This window comes from Antennarius striatus, chromosome 6, assembly GCF_040054535.1.
Source record: "Antennarius striatus isolate MH-2024 chromosome 6, ASM4005453v1, whole genome shotgun sequence".
Lineage (NCBI taxonomy): Eukaryota > Metazoa > Chordata > Actinopteri > Lophiiformes > Antennariidae > Antennarius > Antennarius striatus.
The window spans coordinates 7,253,015-7,273,295 of record NC_090781.1 but is presented as its reverse complement, the minus strand read 5'-3'; the positions used below and the strand labels follow the sequence as shown (position 1 = coordinate 7,273,295).

At 38.2% G+C, this 20,281-nt stretch overlaps 1 protein-coding gene across 1 annotated transcript in view; it reads right to left on the bottom strand.

Annotated features, from left to right (window-relative positions):
• The window catches only part of grik4 (glutamate receptor, ionotropic, kainate 4), a 298,309-nt gene that overhangs the window by 148,071 nt on the left and 129,957 nt on the right, over positions 1-20,281 (bottom strand). Inside the window, exon 3 of the mRNA XM_068316994.1 lies at positions 17,297-17,430. Within this exon, the coding sequence (XP_068173095.1) occupies positions 17,297-17,378 (82 nt within the window). The 5' untranslated portion in view covers positions 17,379-17,430. The remainder of the gene's footprint in view (positions 1-17,296; positions 17,431-20,281) is intronic.

Here is a 20,281-nt window from a genome sequence, read left to right as displayed (position 1 = left end):
GCCTACCTTCTGCATCCTCGTCTCTACAACCAACTGCCCTAATGTCTTTCATCACTACATCCATTTACCTTCTCTTTGGTCTTCCTCTTAGCGTCTTTCCTGGTAGCTCCATCCTCACCATCCTTTTACCAACAAACTCATGTTGGTGCTTTTTCCTGTAAAGCGTGACTTTGACATTAAATACAGAGAAAAAAATCAAAACTAAATAAAAGTAGCTTCCTTTCTTTGACTTTGTTTTCATGTTAATTTGTTTTTAATTCTCTGGCAACAATTAACTCAATCATTACATGTTCTGTTTTCACATCAAGCTTCTGAAATAAGGTGCTGCTGTAATTAGCAAAGTTTACATCCCACTGATTGAATATGAAAGAGATGTTTTTAACTGATTAGAACAAATGAAACAAGAGAATAAAAACATACAGTATATGCATTACCTCAGTTATTTTTAGTTAAAATAAAATAATCTCTTTTTTTCCTGTCGTCTAGCCCCCAAACCTATTTTCAACTCCATGTGTTTTGCATGATATTTCTTTCATCAATAAAGTATTTTTTTTTCAGCTGGCGATGTTTTAGATTAGATTTTTTCATTTCACCTTACAGTAGAGTCACTGTACAGAATTGGAGATGCCTGAATGCTGTTAACATTACATTTTCAATGAATTATGAATAACTGAGAAGCAGTCTAATTTACAAGATATATTTGTGCAACAAAGCAGTATTTTTTTGTCCAATGCTTGAGAAAATTTAACTGCTTACAGAAAACTTTGATTCTACCTTGCGCATTTGCACATCAATATCGCGACTTCACCTCAACGCGGATTTTTGGTACGTGATACCGTACACGCATTCTATTGGTTGACAGCCTCCGGATGTGCACTCCGTTCCATGAGTCTCGGACTGACGTGAGACACAAAAGTGCTAGTAGATAAGAGTGTGTGAAAAGGTTATACAGATAGAAGGTGGTTTAATATCAGTATGGGGAGGGTCATAAACCTTTAAATTATCATAAATAATAAGATAAATTGTTAATCACAGAGTTATTTAATCGCGTGTGGTTCCAGGAATGTATTAATCGCGAGGGACGAGGGCGCACTGTATTCATCATGACTGCATTATGTTACACCTTCTCTAAACTGAGTTGAATCACAGAAATTTACAGCTATATATAAGTGACTACGGGATTCTTATGACCACATCATAACTGATGAGCTCTTGCCCACCCACTTGCAGTGGGTGGGCAAGACCCTTCATGTAGTCAAGCAGAAGCCAGGTTAATTTACCATTAAGTGAGCAACAAGTTCCTGCCTCTTTCACAAGACCCATTCAATTAAAACAGCAGGCCAATACTACAGATGCATGCAAGCTAGGACGATGAAGGCAGGTGCACAAAGCGCAAGTTAGTGTGCTCATGCATGTTAGCACATGGTCATGAGCAGGTGCACAAATGCGTAAGCACTCACAAGGCATCTGTATGGCCAGAGGTGATGCTGAAGGCAAGGGTGATGATGGCGGTGCCAATCTATTAATGCAGAAGGCTTAGCAGAAGCTTAGGAGGGGGATGTGAGTAGTTGCCAAACCTCTCACTGAGAGCCAGGATCAAAGACATGGCGTAATTGTGGGACTGGCAAAATTTGTTGTCAAGGGAGGAGTGTATCAGCTGTTGTGAGGGGCCTCCATATGTGCATTTCTGTGAGTGTGTGTGGATAATTTTGCCATGCAGGTATAAAATGAATAGATGAGATAAGAGAGCCATTTGACACTGGGGCATAGGAAGCATATCAGTCTGCAAATTCACCATCTGGTCGTATGAGACGGGTGGGACATTAACAGACTGCTTGGACTGATGCACTGCGAGGTGAACAGAAGCAGTCACAATGCTTGTTTACAAGTTCCATGTAGAAAAGGCCCTGTGACAATTAAATTCTTTCTTCACCACATTTCAATGTGGATTAATCTAATTCGCAGATATGCATGTTAAAAATTTCAAATAACAACATCCTTTACGTTATGTTTGATGGACCACAGGCTAAAAAAATGTTTCATTTTATGATGCTGCAATGCATCCACACAGCTCATAAAATAATCACATCCTAAAGCCAGACCAGTGTCTAAAATGTACACTTTCAATGTTGGTTAGGTGTCATTATCTTGCATATTCTGAACAACAAGCAAACAAACCTTCAGTTGCACATCTAGAAGCCATTTGAAAGCTTTGGATTTTAGTTTCTCAATTTTAATTTTAGCATTTTAATTGCAAAATAATAATATCAGTTATCATGAGTCTGTACAATCTTTTGTCCTATCGCACTATTTAATAATAATTGGTGACTGTGTGCAGAACCTTTCAATGAATAGCATTTAAGTTATACCTCTACAAAGTAATTACTGGCCATTGGCCAAAAAAAGTTGAAAAAACCCCCATGTCACCCATGCTGTCCTGTGAAAAAAAATGGATCTCTCCTCTTCACATGACCCAGAATGGTATCATTCTGGGTCATGTGACCACCTGGTCACAGTGTCAGTCAAAGTAGCTAAGATGTAATCTTGGTAGAGCTCCTTGCAGTCAATTGAAAAGTAATAGTGGGTATTGGTGTAACAGAAGAGACACTTTGGGATTACATTTATCGTTAATGGATCAAAAAGTGACAAATATCACATTTCAAAAGGAATTGGTGAATCAAAATTCTGAGACAGAAATCAAAACTGTGGAAAATATCTTATTGAAAAAGAAGGTAGTTTGGTGGTTGGAATTTGTACACAAAGTGTGACTTAAAAATAACCCTGTGATACTGTATAAACCAACATTCTTAAGACCATGAAGAGACCATTGTTCTGTCCATATGTTTGTTCAACATATGAGCAAATACAAACTGTGCTTTGGGACGCCAACGATGGATGGATAAAACATCATCTGACACCGGATCTTGTTATCTTTTGCGGAGTAAAGACGTAGCTTGTGTGACTCTTTATTATTGGTGTTTTTTACATGGCTGGAACAGATTAAAATGATTATTTTTTCTTTTTTAATTGTGAATATTTGTTTGTCTTAAGAGTTGTTCAAGTTGTTGGCTCAGTCACAGACAGATTAAGCTCGTATTTCGAGATACTACTGTATTATGATAAGCCACAGAAATTACTGGGCCATGTTATGAGCTATGTCCCATCAGGGATCTAATTTCCGTTATTGTTCGTGTTTTTCTGAAGGAAGAGAAAGCCAATACAAACTGTATGTGATGATCCAAGCCAATGCCCATTAACTCCCGTCCAGCTGCCATCAATTTGAGTTGCAGCATGTAGAACTACCCGCAAGAAAGGTAAGTGTTGCAACTCTAAACCCTAAACATTTCCTTACCTGCAGCAATCAGTGAAGTACAATAATTGTTTAATGTTCTGAAGAAAACATTAACAATTTAATTTAAATGTAATATAAAGAAAACATTTAAAATAGCTCAAGGGTCTTTCCTTCATTACACAAATAATACAAGTGAATCTGCTTCAGCTTAATCTTTGTGTCTATCAGCAAACAGGAAAAATGAACACAACACAAAATTAATGCACTCTTCATCTACAGTATTTCTTAAAAAAAGCGTTTCCTTACCTGCACTACAAAGGTACTGTATGTTTTTTTACATGACATCAAGTTGATATTTGACAATTGTGGATCTCTTACACAGAGATGCACACTTGTGGTCAAGAGATGTAGATGGAAAGCCCGTCATTGTCACCTTCACTCATACTCATGAGTTCAAGCTATTCACCCAAGCATGAAACTCTTCTCGAGAACAAGCAATTAAAAAGAAAGACATAGAGAACGTTTAATAAACCTCCTGGCAGGTTAGATAGAAATATTCACAATGTGAACCACTGTAACAACCAGTGTTTAAATACAATATATATTGGATATTAGGTGTCTGTATATGAATTTGGTCTAGTGGTAAGTTGTTCTACCCTATTCAAAACCTAGTAAACAGAAGAGCTTTCACAAACAATTTTAAGAAACACACATTTGCAAGCACGAGAAAAAAAATCCATGCCATTTTTATATATATATGCAAAATACATATTACAATTTGGGAACCAAAGAATTACCACAACACTTATAGCACAGTAAGCATTAAAAAGGATGAGAAGAATAGCTTCATTTGACAGTGTTTGTTTTACATCAATCATTACTAATCAAATTATCTCCAAGAAGTTCATGCTGAAGCTCTGCTCTCTCCACAATGCTCCAACTGTAATGGATGAGGAGAAAATAATTGTCTTTCTAGGCTTGAAGTACAAATGTGGGACGAATTAAAGCAGCACAGGAAAATATTCTGGTTTCCCATAGAAAATGTAGGACAAGGAATTAACTGCAAGTGGATGTAGATATAATGATCATCAGAAAAGCCTGGTTAATGTAGTTTTTTGCATAATCATAGGGGACATCAATAGTAATAGTAAGCATAATAAAGATTCATTTAAAAAAATCTAAATCTAAATATGTTTAAATAAATGCTCATTCCTTTATGTTCATCTCAGACATAATCTGATTAAACCAAAACAAAATGTTAACAAAATTGGTTGAAAAATAAGCTCTGTGTGTTTCTTTGTTGATAAATTGAATTTCTTTTTTACTTTTAAAGATCATGTTAATGATTTTTCCCAAAACAATGAGGAGCCACTGATGCTTCTTAAGGCTTAAAAAACATGAATATATTAGAGCTTTTTTTGGCTGGGATGGTCTTTTTCATACAACTGGATGTCTGTGCTTAAGAAAGTTGGGAATGTGCCTGAAACTGGTGGAAGGTGAAAAGAGAAAACTCATAAAGGTGAAAACTCATAAAGGTGAAAACTCATAAAACTCAGAATGCACTAGACTGATAAACGTCCTGACTGGTGGATGACTGCGGAATCAATGCAACATATTGCATTGATTCCACAGGACAGCATCATGGTTATAACCCTCACTGAACAGTATCAAGGGTTTGTAAATCATTCAGCAATACCTCTCCTACTTTTGATTTTAACAAAGCTCCTTCCTTCCATCCTGGCCCAGGTAATCATCATTATTCCACCACACACGACTCTCTGCAGTCTGCATGTAGTGTGTAAAAAAATTATATATCAATGACTTCATGTTTATGTGTAGGTGGAAATAGGCAAGCGAGCTTATGACTTGATTATATCAAGTGTGTACACATGCCAAAGGACAGATGACACAAAGTAAAAAAAACTGGCATTGGTCTTGATCAATCACAGAGCAATGAATTGTGGTGGGTGGATTTTGAGTGTGTCGGTGTGTGTGGGTTGGAAACAGTGCACTTATACACTGTGCATCCCCATGGACGGGGATTTTATCAGATTAACTGAATAATTTATATTGTAAACTCAGGAACAAAGTGTGCTTAATTGCATAACATCACTCAAGTCTATCATGTGTGCCATTTACATAATGATTAGTCCCAGCACCTGCCCTGGAAATTACAATCTTAAAGATTTATCATGAAGTCACCCCTATAGGTTGATGACAAAGGATGAGGTTGTCTGTCTCTAGCCTCTATTCACCAGTTTCTGAAATGTGTCCTCAGGTTAGTCATTAGTGTTAACCTAAATACTTATAAATGACCTGGACATCCCAAATTTTTAGTCCTTGCTGAAGTGTTTCATGAAAGGGAGGTTAGATAACAAAGCTGATTAAGATGTTAAAGCTAAGGCAAGGAGGATATTACTTATTGCATCTTGCCGTGTAAGGACAGGACTCTCGTGCCCAAAGCCTCTGGATAGATGCTTATTTCTCTCTATGCAGTGATACAGCATAAATCTGCAGAGAGGAAGTTCCTCTATGAATCTGCTTACAATAAGATCTAAGGATCAGCCTGAGTAATCAAGTTATAATTTCTGGACAGGAAATTTTTCAAATGTATTTTTATTTTACCCTGTCCCTTCAATGACAATTAAATATCTGCAGTATATTCAAGTCCACAAATAAACACAACTTCAGTTTCATATCAGAGGATCTGAATCTACTATGCAAAGAATATTTAAAACACAGAAAGTTGTTCACCTTTCTTTTTCTTTCTGTCATAGTTTTCAGCTTCTCTTCAGGAAGAAGACCTGAATGAGTTCATGCATTCCAACTTAAGTCAACAGTGAGTCATAGCAAAATGAACTTGACAAAGTGCCATTCAGCCAAAGGCACTGTGAGTGTGAATGGAGCTGAACTGAGGGAATTGACTGTGTGGTACTGATAGCTAAAATATTCAAGGGGTTCATTATGTTATTAGACTGAACCTGTTGGCATCAGTTTCGCCGGCCCCTACATATCATTGGACTTCTGTAGGGGCCTGTGTACTGTATGTGCACCTTCTGTGTGCACATACACACAAACCCTCCTAACCTTGAACTCAAGGTTGAAATTCATTTGCAGCCTCCAAAATTTAATGTGTGGCTGTTCTTGTTCAGTCGTAGTAAGAGTTGAACATATTTTATGTTTATGGCGATCAAACAATATACTACATCCAACAATGACTTACAGTGTTAGGAGGCCGATGGGAGACTTGATACATGTCTGGCGCAAACCCAGGCAATTACAGAAAATAAAGATTTGTGTGACTGCTTTTTGGACTGGCTACAGGCTTTATACAACATGTATATCTTAGTTTTATAATGATAATGAAAAGGATACGGCTTAAAGTATATAGTTGTTATACAGCATGATGTTATTTTTCAAACTTTGGAATGACTTAAGCTCTACACTGAGGTGCTGGAAATGAATCTTAACAAAAGTTCAGATTATATCTTAGGGCAAGCTGTTTATATCACAAGTACTTTCCCCTTGTATTACCTTGTTATCAACCTGTCACATCCACCAATAGCTTACAAAGTTTAAATGTCCTCTTTATCTGCCATCATCCAGCTGTTATCATTGTATGGAAAGATATATAACCCACCTCTACCCACTCACCCCAACCCAGGACACCTCAAACCTCCAACCACATCAATGCATCAACCAAGCAATGTCTTCTTCATATTGGAAGTCCTAATTTCTTGGATCATTCCCCTTAGAGTTATCCTTACTGCCCTGGTTGAAGGGTCTAAATCCAATGTGTTTCACAACAAATCACTTTATTGTGCAAAGGAAAATAAACACCATGGACAAGTTGTTAGTTCATTACAGCTCAAACAGTCCAAACAGTGAATAAAGCCTGTTCTTAACATTTTTAGACTCCATAGACTCCATAATCACCTGTAAAAAATGTTGGGAACAAGATCTGTTTATGTTTAGTAGGGAATAAAATCAATCTGGACAAGTGAGCTGAAGATGAGACAATTTTGATCATCTCATCTTCAAGAAAATGGACGGCTGGATCGATTGTCAAATCAAGATATTCTTTTTCTAAAAAAATTAAATCATGAAATTTTGAAAAGAACATGGTGTGGTGCTGTTATTCTTAAATTAGAAACCTGTAAAAAATCTAAATGTTTAGTCTATCTCGGCTTGGGACCAGCCTGCAGTTGACATTGGTTATGTCCCTGTAGGCTGCAAGTGTATGAAATCGAACCCTGGGTAGCATACATGCGAAGCATGCACTCTACCACTGAACTACATCCATGACCATTTTTTATACTTGTATAGAACATGAGAAAAAAATCTGCTTGATTGAGTACTTCTAAATTTTGTTTCGTTACATTTTCTGACATGAAGCAGGAGACTTTATAGCAATGAGGGGGCAATAAAAAAAATTTAAACAGCACATATCATACTAAAAACAAAATAAACAAAAACAAAATCTATGTTTCAGGTTCCTGTCCACAGTAAATGAGAGAATATGTCATAACATTGTTGGTATTAGAACTAATATACTAAATACTTAAAACCTTTTTAATAATCAGAAATTGCTTTGGTTAGTGCATCTGTAGCCAAGTCTGGAGAGTGCAAAAAGATTATCCACATGCAAAAATATTACATAACTCAGTCTATGTAGGATACAGTCAATTTTATCAGCTTGGGATAGCTACAGTGACAAACTATTGCTTCATCACATTTTGCACCTCCCTCCAGAGGTGCACCACTGTGATGAGCTTGAAGCCTGATGCAGGGGATGCTGGAAGAATTGAATCTCCCAGCTGGCCTCTGGAGATTAGACAGATGGCAGGAAATACTTCAAGCATGGTAAAAAAAATATGAAGGGGTTTCTCTGCCTATGCTCTTGCTATTGTGATAAAAATTTACAGGGTAACAATAAATCAGCAAATTTAATCAACAGACACTGCTGTGCTCTCAAATTCTCTCCAAAAAGTTTGGATGACGATAATTAATTGAATGTCAATAACAAAAGAAAGAAGAAGAAAAGTCCCTAGTGGTATATATCAAGTGCGGCATAGTGGTGCACTGAGTACCACTATGAGAAGAAGAAAAGTCCCTTGATTCCTTTACATGGAAGGTTTGTATGTTCTTATGGAATGTTTGTATGTTCTCTCCGTATCTGTGTGGGGTTTCTCCGACTTCTTCCCACCTCCAAAAGACCTGTTCACTGTAAATTGCGTGTGTGTGTGTGTGTGTGTGTGTGTGTGTGTGTGTGTGTGTGTGTGTGTGTGTGTGTGTGTGTGTGTGTGTGTGTGTGTGTGTTTCGTGTGGCTCCTCGATGAGTTGGCAAACTGTCCTGGGAGTACCCTGCCTCATGCCTGTAGCCAGCTGAGACATGCACCCATGACCTGCAAGGCAGATAAGCAACTGTAGACAAAGTGACTGCAGTTGTGTCGTAAACAAGAACATGGTTGGATGGATGGATGATATAGTTAACTATGGAGCAAAGCGCATATGTAGTGAAAGCAAATATCGATCATTTCTAAATGTATTGCAACTGACTAAAAAGTTTTGAACCTTACAGCAAGAAGGTTCTGGGTTCAACTCTGGCAAGGACTTTTGAGTTTTTATATTTTACATGGGTTCGTTTTCTGTTCTCTAGCTTCCTCCTATCACTAAAAATCATGTAATGTACCAGTGCATTTGTGACTCTAAATTGCCCATAGGTATGAATGTGAGTAACGCTAATGAATTCAACATGCTTAATATGATTTACTGTATATAACAGTTCGGAACCAGCGTTAGAGATAATGTGAGCACCCGGTGGCAGATGACACTAACTAACGGCACTTTCTAGGCTGATGCTGAACCTTCAACAAGAGTAAATTAGGTTTTTATAGTGACCTCAATATATTGAAGGGGAAATACATGACTGCCAAGAGTGAATTTATGACATCCAATTAAATTAGGAGAAAAGTGTAAAATTTTAATATACAGTATATGCCATTGTAGAGGCAACTCCACAACTCCACTGTATATCATCAGATAACACTAAACGACTTGTGTGTTGTGATGTACATAGATTCAGTAACGTCCATCCTAAGAAGGCGCTAAAATGTAATTAAAACACTGGAAATATTTTTTTTCAAAGACTCTTATGGCTCAACACTCCCTTTCAATCATATAAAACCAACCCCCCCCCCCCCCACCGCTCATATGGATCAACGTCCAGATTTAATTAATTTAATTGTAATTCTCAATATAGACAAAAAAGTTGATATATTCATTCCAAAAGAGGCTACAAGGTAACAGTTAACTCTTTCAAAATCTTCATTGTGTGTGTGGGGGGGGGGGTGGGGGGTGTCAGTGTGTGTAGTGCACCCTTCTGAATGGCCATGTGTTTGAAATTATGTTGCCTGTTTTTCGTGCCTGCACTACCAAACAACAAAACAAGCAAACAAACAAACCCAGCTGCCATTAGTGATTAAATGTGGCTAGTAAAAAAAAGCCAATCATTGGCTTGATGGAATTAAGAGACAGATGCTCTTATTAAGTGAATATTGCTCACAAAATCAAGTTGCACCATATGGTAGGAAAATGGTAGAAGTCAGTCAGTCAGCCAGCTTTTGGAGGTGGGAGGAAGCTGGAGAACCCGGAGAGAACCCACACAGACATGGGGAGAGCATGTGAACTCTGCACAGAGTGGGACTTGAACCCAGGTCCACTGTGTTGTGAGGCGGCAGCGCTAACCACTGCACCACTGTGCCGCCCAATGGTAGAAGTCTTTTCATGTAATATCACACACTATCTTTTTAAACATTTCATATATAAAGCCCAAAAATCTAAACTAATGAAAAAAATGCTTATAGTTGCATTGCTTGATTTGATTTTACCACATTCACTACCTATTACAATTTTCAGCCACACAATTTGAAAATTTGAAAGGAGCAGAAGTTTGATGGCAAGGCTTTAACTTCCTCATTCCTTTTGTAGTTTTTTTAATCCACACACACAAAGAAAAACTAATGCACAGATTCTCAATTTTACTGTCATCGCTCAGTATATAAGCACCATGTGATTTGTCTAACTCATGTCACAGTGACTTTGCAATGATTCTATATTCTTCAAACATTGTTGGTGCTAAATGCTTCACTCACAGTATTGCCACATACAGTACGTTCACACTATTTCTTATATATATTGTATATTTCTTCCAGTTCTCATAAAAAGCATACACTGCAGTTAGACACAGATTCCTCTGTGCTTCTTTGACTAGTGAGCATATCGATTAATATTCCTGTAAAAGCCCATATTTTCTGACTACACCGCTGGGACAAAGTCACTACACGGTTACCTACACTAAGCTTACTTCTCACAGTGAGAGCAGAGAGAACATTGTGTTGGGCCCAAAACAGTACACAAGAGAATCGGTCTGTATTCAAAGTTTTAATACAATTTAAACACAGTTTGAAACTGGTAGTGAGAAGGTCGGACAGACAAATCGGAAATGGAAAAAGCAAACAGTCAGTATCCAGGAAACATACTGGAAAAGTACTTAAGGCAGAAGGGAACAATGGAACCGGAGCTGTGACACATAAAGGATGTTTGAGGAAAACCAAAAACAGACCAAATGCCTGATGATCCATCAGTGATGCATCTAGGGTTTGGTTTTGACATCAGGCATCACAGCTGCAGAGATATTTGCAAAAAATGTTTGAATCCAAACAAGAAAACTTAATTCTACTGACAGTAAAATTGATTCATTTTGTCAAGTTTAATAAATACTAGAAGGATAAACAATAAATAGAAGAAATAGAAGGAAGACAAGAACAGCAAAAAGCTTCACTTAAGTTTCAAAACACGTCAATGTGCGAACTGAGAATTTCTCTGAAATGTATTCATGACTACTAATACATTTTTTTTCCCATTTCTGTGATACCAGAATAAAGTACTTTTCACCAAAAAAACATTCATATACTTTCAGTAGACTTGAAATTCATGCATTTTTTTATGCTTCAATTTAAGTTTACATAATGTCTTATTCTGATTGTTCCGAGATTCGTTCCCCATTTATTTTTTTATAAAGTGCCAACACACACACACACACACACACACACACACACACACACACACACACACACACACACACACACACACACACACACACACACACACACACACACACACACACACACACACACACACACACACACTACTAAAAGAAGAGTTCTATACATAAATAAACAGGCAGTCAGTCAAACGTTTGGTAGACAGTCGGCTAGTGACAGGATGTCAAAGCTCTCTGACTGTAGGAGAATAAAAAGTAGAAAGCACAAGTCCCAGTGGTTACCAGCAGGCTTTGGCAGGTGATGAAACCTTTTAACCATTCCATTTCATTTTAGGAGGTATTTCTTTCCTTCATTGGAATGAGCTGTTGATTCTTATGCAGCATGAAGGTGACTTTCATGGCGCAATCAAGAATTGCCCAAGAAGATGGTACTCTGATCTTTGATTTTAGATACTGTATATTTGCATTAAACAGTTTAATAACACTCGGAAAAGAAAACAAGAAAGAAAGCAATTTAATACAATATGCTATAATCCATAGATAATACAGATAATAGCGATTAATGTACCAGACTGGGCATGCCTGTCTGGTGGGGGTTCAAATCTATCTCACTCTGGATGGCCGTGGACGCAAAAAACTAAATATCCTGTGTCAAGTACCAACTGCTAATGAAGGAAAATCAAGAAAGACAAATTTTAATAGACCTTCTTGTTAGAAATTTAGTATACATAATAATAATAAACATAGTAAACATTCATCCATTTTTGTGTACCGCCGCTGTATCCGCTGTAGCAGGCCACGGGGAGCTGGAGCCTATCCCAGCTGGCACTGTGGGTGAGGCGGGGGACACTCCAGACACCACACCAGTGCACCGCGGAGCCACATACAAAGACATACAAACACGCACACACACACCCACTCCTACGTCCAATTTGGGAACGGCCAATTAACCTGAAGCACATGCTTTTGGAGGTGGGAGGAAGCGGGAGAACCCGGAGAGAACCCACGCGGACATGGGGAGAGCATGCAACCCGGACCCGCTGTGTTGTGAGGCGACAGCACTAACCACTGCGCCACCGTGCTGCCCCATAGTAAACATAATACACAAAATAATACTAATGCTAATGCTACTACTACTACTACTACTACTACTACTACTACTAATAATAATAATAATAATAATAATAATAATAATAATAATAATAACAATAGAATAGAAACTCAATTAAATTAAGTTGATTGTAACTCTACTTCACATTGCGGTTTATTTTTCAGTCAGTGCCTGTTTTATGTGAATATAGTTCCTTCTTGTTGAACCTCAGAAAAAAAATAGAGCATTACTTTCTCTTGAAGGGGCCTTATTATGAAAAACACATTTTTTCAGGTCTCTATATATAGTGATCCTCCCTAACCCTACCAAATCCTAGAATCTGGAAAAGGCTTCCTGCAACAATAAATATTTGGAATCCTTTGGAATTCATGGGTGGGCAGAATCAAAACGATCAAATTCACAAAGTGCCGTGTGTGACGTCACACCCAGAGCGTAATTGACCTATCCTGAGTCACATTTGATTGTCCATGATCCCCATGCCCATAGACACGGAGTTGGTTCAGGCTACGGTAGCGGTGTGTGTTGATAGAGGGAGCTCAGAGGCATGCCCATTAACATGAAGCGTGTCGGGGCAGAAGTGATTTTATCAATATTCAATCAAAGATATTGAGGACCACAGATCAGTTTTTTAAAATACAGAGTAATTTGACATCTGGCAGCGCAATGACATGAATTTAAAAAAGCATAATATGGGACCTGTAAGCAATATACTTAATCTGTCTACCTACACGTAGAGATTGAGAATCTACTTTAACATCTACCCTGCCCCCAAAAAAAGATTAGAGAGAGACAGAGAGAGAGATTGATTGATTTTTAAAATCACATTTATTAATAAAATCAATATTACAAGATCGTCACTTTGACATAAAATACAACAGAGATTCACACAAACAGGAACTCACACTACAAAAAGACATTATATGAAATATATAAGCAAAAATATTCGTGAATTAAACCAAACACTGACTGAAAACAAGTTCCTCACTTAACACGGAACATAAGATACCTTTAACACACCATAAGTTCGTAAAAGTGTCTAAATCATCCATAGCTCTTATTAAAATTGATTGTGATTCTTGCTTGACACATTCTTCTTAAAATGGCTTCTGCACTACATTTTAAACCAATGATGCACACCTGTCTGTTAAAAACATGAGCGAATGAGAGAAAGATACTCTCCAAAAAATGGAAGATTGTCGAGCCTTCAACAGTCTAGGAAGCAGTGAAAAACAGTGTCTCTGTGAGAACAGAACGGACAGTTCTCCGACATATTTGGATTCAAAACAGCAATAAAACTGTTGACGGCCACAGCGCCTTGTAAAATCCTCCACTGGAGATCCCCAACCTTTTTTGTTAACAGTGGCTTCTAGAAAGACTCCCATGAAGGGTTCACATCCGCCGCTAGATCAGGGTGAACCCTCCACGGTGTGTCATCCCGATGTTAAAGTTTATCATTGTTTGAAATTTTTACCATAGGGTTTAATATGGAGTCGTTAGAGAAAAGAGACAAACTCTCTATAGGAAAAGGGTCAGTATGATTTGGGTTTGAAAGGCCTTTACAATAAGAATCTATCAGAGTCAGTTGTTGTGGGGTGAGTCAGCTCGTCCAGCTCTTCAACAGGCGTCCGATGAGTCTCATTGAGGTCAAACCCACAGTGGAGGATAGAGCAGTAGCGCCATCCAGGCCGGGTCTATAAATGTACACTACATGTCCAAACGTGGAGATTTTAGTCGTGCTGAGTTTGGACACATATGCTGCGACAATAGTTCTTACATTAAGAAGTCCTGCTTTGATAACAGGTTGCTTCAAAATCCTGATTTAAAATCTTGTAGTCTCCTCTTGGACAAAAGTCCCCAGATTCTAAAAACACTTTGCTAAAAACGTGGAAGATCTTTTAGTCTTTCGTTTCTCAGGTCCATTAAGAACAGCGAGTGAGCTAGTCCCAAACCCCAGCACTGGCCCAGTACTGCCTGTGTCGTCGGCCACCACACCAGATCTTCAGGGCCAGCCAGGAACCGCTGAATGAATTGCAGCTGAAACATAGCGCCTCTGCTGGTCAGATGGATGAGTCCCTGCCCTCCTTCCTCCTTGGGTTAGAAGAGGACACTCTGAGGGGTCCAGTGATGAGAGTCGCAAAAAAAATCTACCATCACCGTTTGGATTCGTTTTAGCAACATTGGTGGGGGTTCAAACCAAGACAGCCATTGCCACAAGATTGATGCAACCAAATTGTTTATAATTAAAACTCGACCTCTAAAAGACAGTTTTAATAAAATTTATTTCCGATTTTTTAGCCTCCCTTCCACTTGCTCTCAAACATTTTCCCAGTTCCCAGATACACTCCAAGGTATTTTAACCTGTTTCTTGTCCATTGGAGTTTGTCTGGGAGTTTGATCTCGTCCGTCCCATCTCCCACCATAAGAGCCTCGCTCTTCGCCAGGTTGACTTTAACGGAGGAGATCTAACTAGAAAGCTGTACAGTGCGTTACAAAGGGCTTATATCATGCCAGTCTTTTATTGCAACAATAATATCATCAGCATATGTAGACATCTTGAAACTGCAGGAGGAACTAGGTAATTTAAAACCAGAGAGACCTGCTCTTAGCTGGTTTAAAAAAATGCTCTAGTTCCAGGGAGTAGAGCATCCCTAAGAGGGGGCAGCCATGTCTCATTCCACTTTGGACCTTAAAAGGAGCACTCAAGTCACCGTTAATCTTAAGTACACTCTCAATGTCTCTATATAGGGTCTGAATCTTGGCAATAAAGTTAAAGCTGAAACTGAAACCTTGGCAAGAGAGAGAGAGAGAGAGAGAGAGAGAGAGAGAGAGAGAGAGAGAGAGAGAGAGAGAGAGAGAGAGAGAGAGAGAGAGAGGGGGGGGGGGGGGGGGAGACAGAGAGAGAATGTCTTTTCAGAAACTAAACAAAAAAATGTAAACATTTGATAGTTGTTTGTTGGGTTATACTGACGTTTCACTAAAGTTTCGGAGGTTGGAACAGACAGTCTCCCCGTCAGAAGAACTGCCTGTCACAAGGACATGAGCACAGCATTGACATTTTTTAAATCCAATGTTGAATATCATTATTCATCCAATACTGAATATTTTTATTCATAGTATTCCTGTAATAGTTTTGTCTCATCCATTTTCCCGAAAGGATCTTTGTGGCTGTGTTTAATCTAAAAGACATGTTTAAATAGTGGTTCTGGCACAAAGGATTGCCAGATTCCTTCACCATCTCCAAGATCAAATATGCAGAAGAACAGGTCCCTGGCTTCTTTTCTTGGCCTCTTTAGCAGGCCACAAACACGCTTGTACTTTCTCATATGTCATCACTTGAAAGTCTTTTTTATTATCGTCCATGTCAGCTTCCTCTGTCGTAGAAAGCTGTGAGAGGATACCTTCATTGGTGTTATGCCTCCCTGGCTTGTAATGTGCCTCAATGTCATATCTGTAAGTTGAGCAACACATCTTTGCCTCACTGCTCCAACAATGGCAGTCATCAGGTATTGTAGAGAATTATGGTCTGTTATCACCATGGTGAACTTGGAGTACATCTGGTGATCTCAGAATTTTTATGCGATTGCCCCTTTGAGTGCCACAAGCTCCAATTTATATGCAAAGTAGCTATTGTCATTGTTTTCTGTCTTGAATAGCCCTTAATGGGTTGCAAAATCTACCACACGTTCTGCCCTACCCTGCCTCTGACTAAGGATAGCACCAAGGTCATGTCGTAAGGTTATGTTGGTGATGAGTATGGAGGGGTGTAGAATTTGGCCATGCCAGATCTGGGGATGCCATAAGTCCTCCAACAGTCAAAGTTGAAGAAAGTCAATTCCTCCCTCTATACTGAGGTTTTGTATTACTACACGCATACCACCTCTAAGATGTTGCGTGAATGATGTGCTCATGTTTAAATACTTTGTCATTATTTTTGACATTTGAGGCTACTAATTTTTCCTGTGAATTGTTTTCCCTGCAGGCTAAGAATACGATCGCTCAGTGAGGGTCATAGAGGAATTTTCTCCCTGTAATGCTAAAATTGGGTTTTTTGTCTCTATTTGCAGTGAAGATTAGTGAGACAGTAGCCATCGATCAGTGCCACCTACATTGCTATATCTTATTAAAATGCTCACTTTTGTTCCATGGTTTAATACCTATGAAAGGGGGGACCTGTGCTTTGAACTGATAAATAGATATTTGAATTTATGTATTTTGTCCTGTCTAAAGAAAGACCATGTCCAATCCACTAGGCTAACATTAGCATATCTAGGTGATAAACTCACTCTTGATGTGAGACCAGCAACATGTCTAATTCAGATTCTCTTCTTCCTGATGACTACAAGCTTGCAAGAAATCCAGTGCAGGAATTTAGTTGATATCTGCTCTTGTTTTGCTGCTGTGTTCCCTCTGCCTTTTTCTGCTATACTTTCAAGTTATGTTTGTCCAAAACAAGAATCACCTAATAAGAGAGCACTGTATTCAAACCAATACTGTTTCAACTAATTAGACTAAAGACTAGTGTGTTCATTTTACTTTGGTAATTTGCTCATGATACGGCAAAGGCAGGGTTAGTGATTAACTAAAAATAATAAAAAAAACATTCATCAAACTAAATAAAAAGCTGACTCAAATACCTCAACTTCAAACAGAAAAACTGTCATCCAATTATTTAAAAAATAAAATAATTCCATCTCATTTCCAAGTAGTGCATGATTTATATGCAAAGGCAATTCGTAATATTCATAATCCCAAGTGTTCAAAAGGGTTTGAAATCTGTTTTTCAAAATGACAGGCCTGTAAAATTCTGTAATTCTGCATTAAAATGTACCTATTCTGAAGGAGAGCGGGCCACCAGAGGTGCTTCTCACCCACATGGCTAGGAACAACAGAGGCGCCCAGGCTGTGAGCATCTTCTATGACTCCTCATGGGTCCTGCCCTGGGGGTGCCCCTGTCACAACCACCTGAAAGATATACACAGACAGAAAACCATTTACACAGGGAAATACTTCAAAGGAGACATTTATGATGCAAAATTGTCCGCCATTCTTGCATTATATAACATGCAGTTACAACACCTGTAGAGATACATTTTTCCATCTCTCCCTCTCTCTCTCTCTCTCTCTCTCTCTCTCTCTCTCACACACACACACACACACTCACCCACTCATCACTGTGAAACTGTTTCTCGGATTAGCTGAAGCTCATTTTACTTTTAATGATGACTTTTTCTCTCTTATTGCTGTTTTACTGCGCCAAGTAGTCTGTGATCAGTCTCTGTTAGTTTGTTTAGTGGATGCAGAATTAAAGGCTGGGCCATGGTCCAAGAAAGACTGCTTTCAATTTTGGAGCAGGTCCAGATAAAGACATGGAGTCCTGAAATGTTCCATAAATTTTCCTTGACATTTTTTTTCAGATCTTCCCTCCTGCCTGCTGACCCATCTCTTATTCAAGAAAAAAAATTGCTGTCTTCCATACATTTGTCAAAGTTTTTCTTGATGATAAATTAAATGAAACACTTTCCTCTTTTTCTAAATCCTTGCATTAAAATTCAATAATGTCTTGCCTTTTATTCATCTGTTGGACTCTTGCTTCAGGGCATCTTGGTGGTCATTTGGGAGTGTCAAGCATCAGTCTTTGTTCTTTTTCTAACCAGATTAATGGAGCGTATGTTGATGTGGAAAAAGAAAATCTTCTGTTACTCTTACCCAAGCTTTTATTTTCTAATCCCTTTTGTTGTTACTCTCCTGCAGGCTATCTATAACACTTTTTTTTCACTTTGTCTTTTTTCTCTTTATTTTTTGTTGTTGTGTGTGTGGCATCCTGTGTGTGACTGGTTTCTACAAAGTCTGTTTCAGTTATATTAAAAGTTATTGTATTGTTAATGAGATATCTTTTTAATATTTCTCTATTCCCTTCACATCTTTTTTTCTTGAAAAATGATTGACCAATAAAGGAAAATAATTGCATATCTATTCTCAGCGATTCATTTGCTGTACATTAATTTGTTATAATATATCTTTTGAACTGTGTTTAACCAATAATCCTAGCAGAAATGAGTTGACATCACTATGATGACAAGGGGCGCTTTGTGTTGTTGGATATCAATTTCAGTACAAAACAAGGCAGTCAGACTGCAACATCCCGCGACATCATCACTTTTTTTTTGCCTCTGTCTTCCTGAAAATGTTGCTTTTTGTTTTGTGATTATATCTCATCAGGTTTCCAAGATGTGTACCTAAAAAGGTATAAAAGTGAAAATTTGACCTTGACCTAGTTTTTCCAAGGCCAAGGTTGTGGTCTAATTTTAAACCCCTGTCTCTCTGAATATAACACCTTTTGTTTTGTGTTTCTATCTTATCCATTTCTTGAGATATGTGCAAAAAAAAGTACAAAAGATGAAATTTGACCTTGACCTAGTTTTCTCAAGGTCATCATATCATTTTCATCCCCTTTGCCGCTCAAGTAATGTGCATATTCTTTCATCTTTCTATCTGCGACAATTGTGAAGATATTTGGAGGACGGACGGACGAACACACAAACACTGACAATTACAATACATCACTGCTTTGCGGGATGTAATCAGTCCCAACTGACCATCAATTAGACCCATGACGAGGGTTGAGCCGGATAACGTATTTTTGTATTTTTGACGAGTACGAGTATAATACGAATAAAACACGTTAATACTTGTGATCGGACTGAAGGAAAATCATCCTGACTGTTTTCACGCTCTGTGATTGGCCAGTCACACATGCTTCCCGCCCCTCCCCTAGAGACTGCAGTTAGAGCGGAACTTGTCCCTGTCCCACTCTCCGGTACACGCAGACATTGACTGATCTCTCTGTTGGTGGCTTCACCATAGCTCACGTCTAACTTAGGTTTTCTTCAACTTGCCTCTATTTCGGTGTTTGGTTACCTGGTGAACGTTCTTGTTTTGTTTTTTTATTGCATGTACTCATGCAATTAACCACCGCCTCTACTCATCTATTTTTAACCTGTTTGTTCTAAACTCTGTTCAAATTATTAATTCTATACTTTATTAATATTTTAACTGAGACTTGGTGCACACATACTCTCTCTCTCTCTCTCTCTCTCACACACACACACACACACACACACACACACACACACACACACACACACACACACACACACACACACACACACTCACACACACTCAATCAACATTGTTTAACTTTATGTGAAAGTTAAACAATGTTCCTATACTGTTGTGATCAAAAGCGTTGAATCTCAATTCTGAGGCTCTTCGGTAAATATTCATTCATAGACTAAAGAATATTCATGTTCTGACTCAGTTCCATAAAAAACTTGTTCAGTAAATAGTTCTCTAACTTTTGTGATCAAAAACATTTGATTTGAATCTCCATTTCGATAAACAATAAATATAACAACTTGTGATTTTAGACTTAAAATAATGTAGCGATGTAAGCCCCACCCATTTCCGATCAAACCACACCCACTTCGGGCTTAAGCCCCGCCCATTCCGAGTACAGTTACGGATACAGATAATCTAGTTGGTTGAACAGATTCAGATAGAGATAGTGGTGTACTCGCTCATCCCTACCCATGACCCATTTATAGAAACATATATTTGGTGCTTTTTCTGGATTTAAAAATCAGTAATCCCTCGCTTCAAGATGCGCAGCTTTACTACATCACAGATTTTTACAAATCACTGATTGAAAAATCAGTGATTTGTTATTGAAGAATAACTAAGACGCAAAAATTTTTTCAGGTCATTCAAGAAAAGAATTAAAACCTAAAAATTATATAACATCCGTCTGTCAATC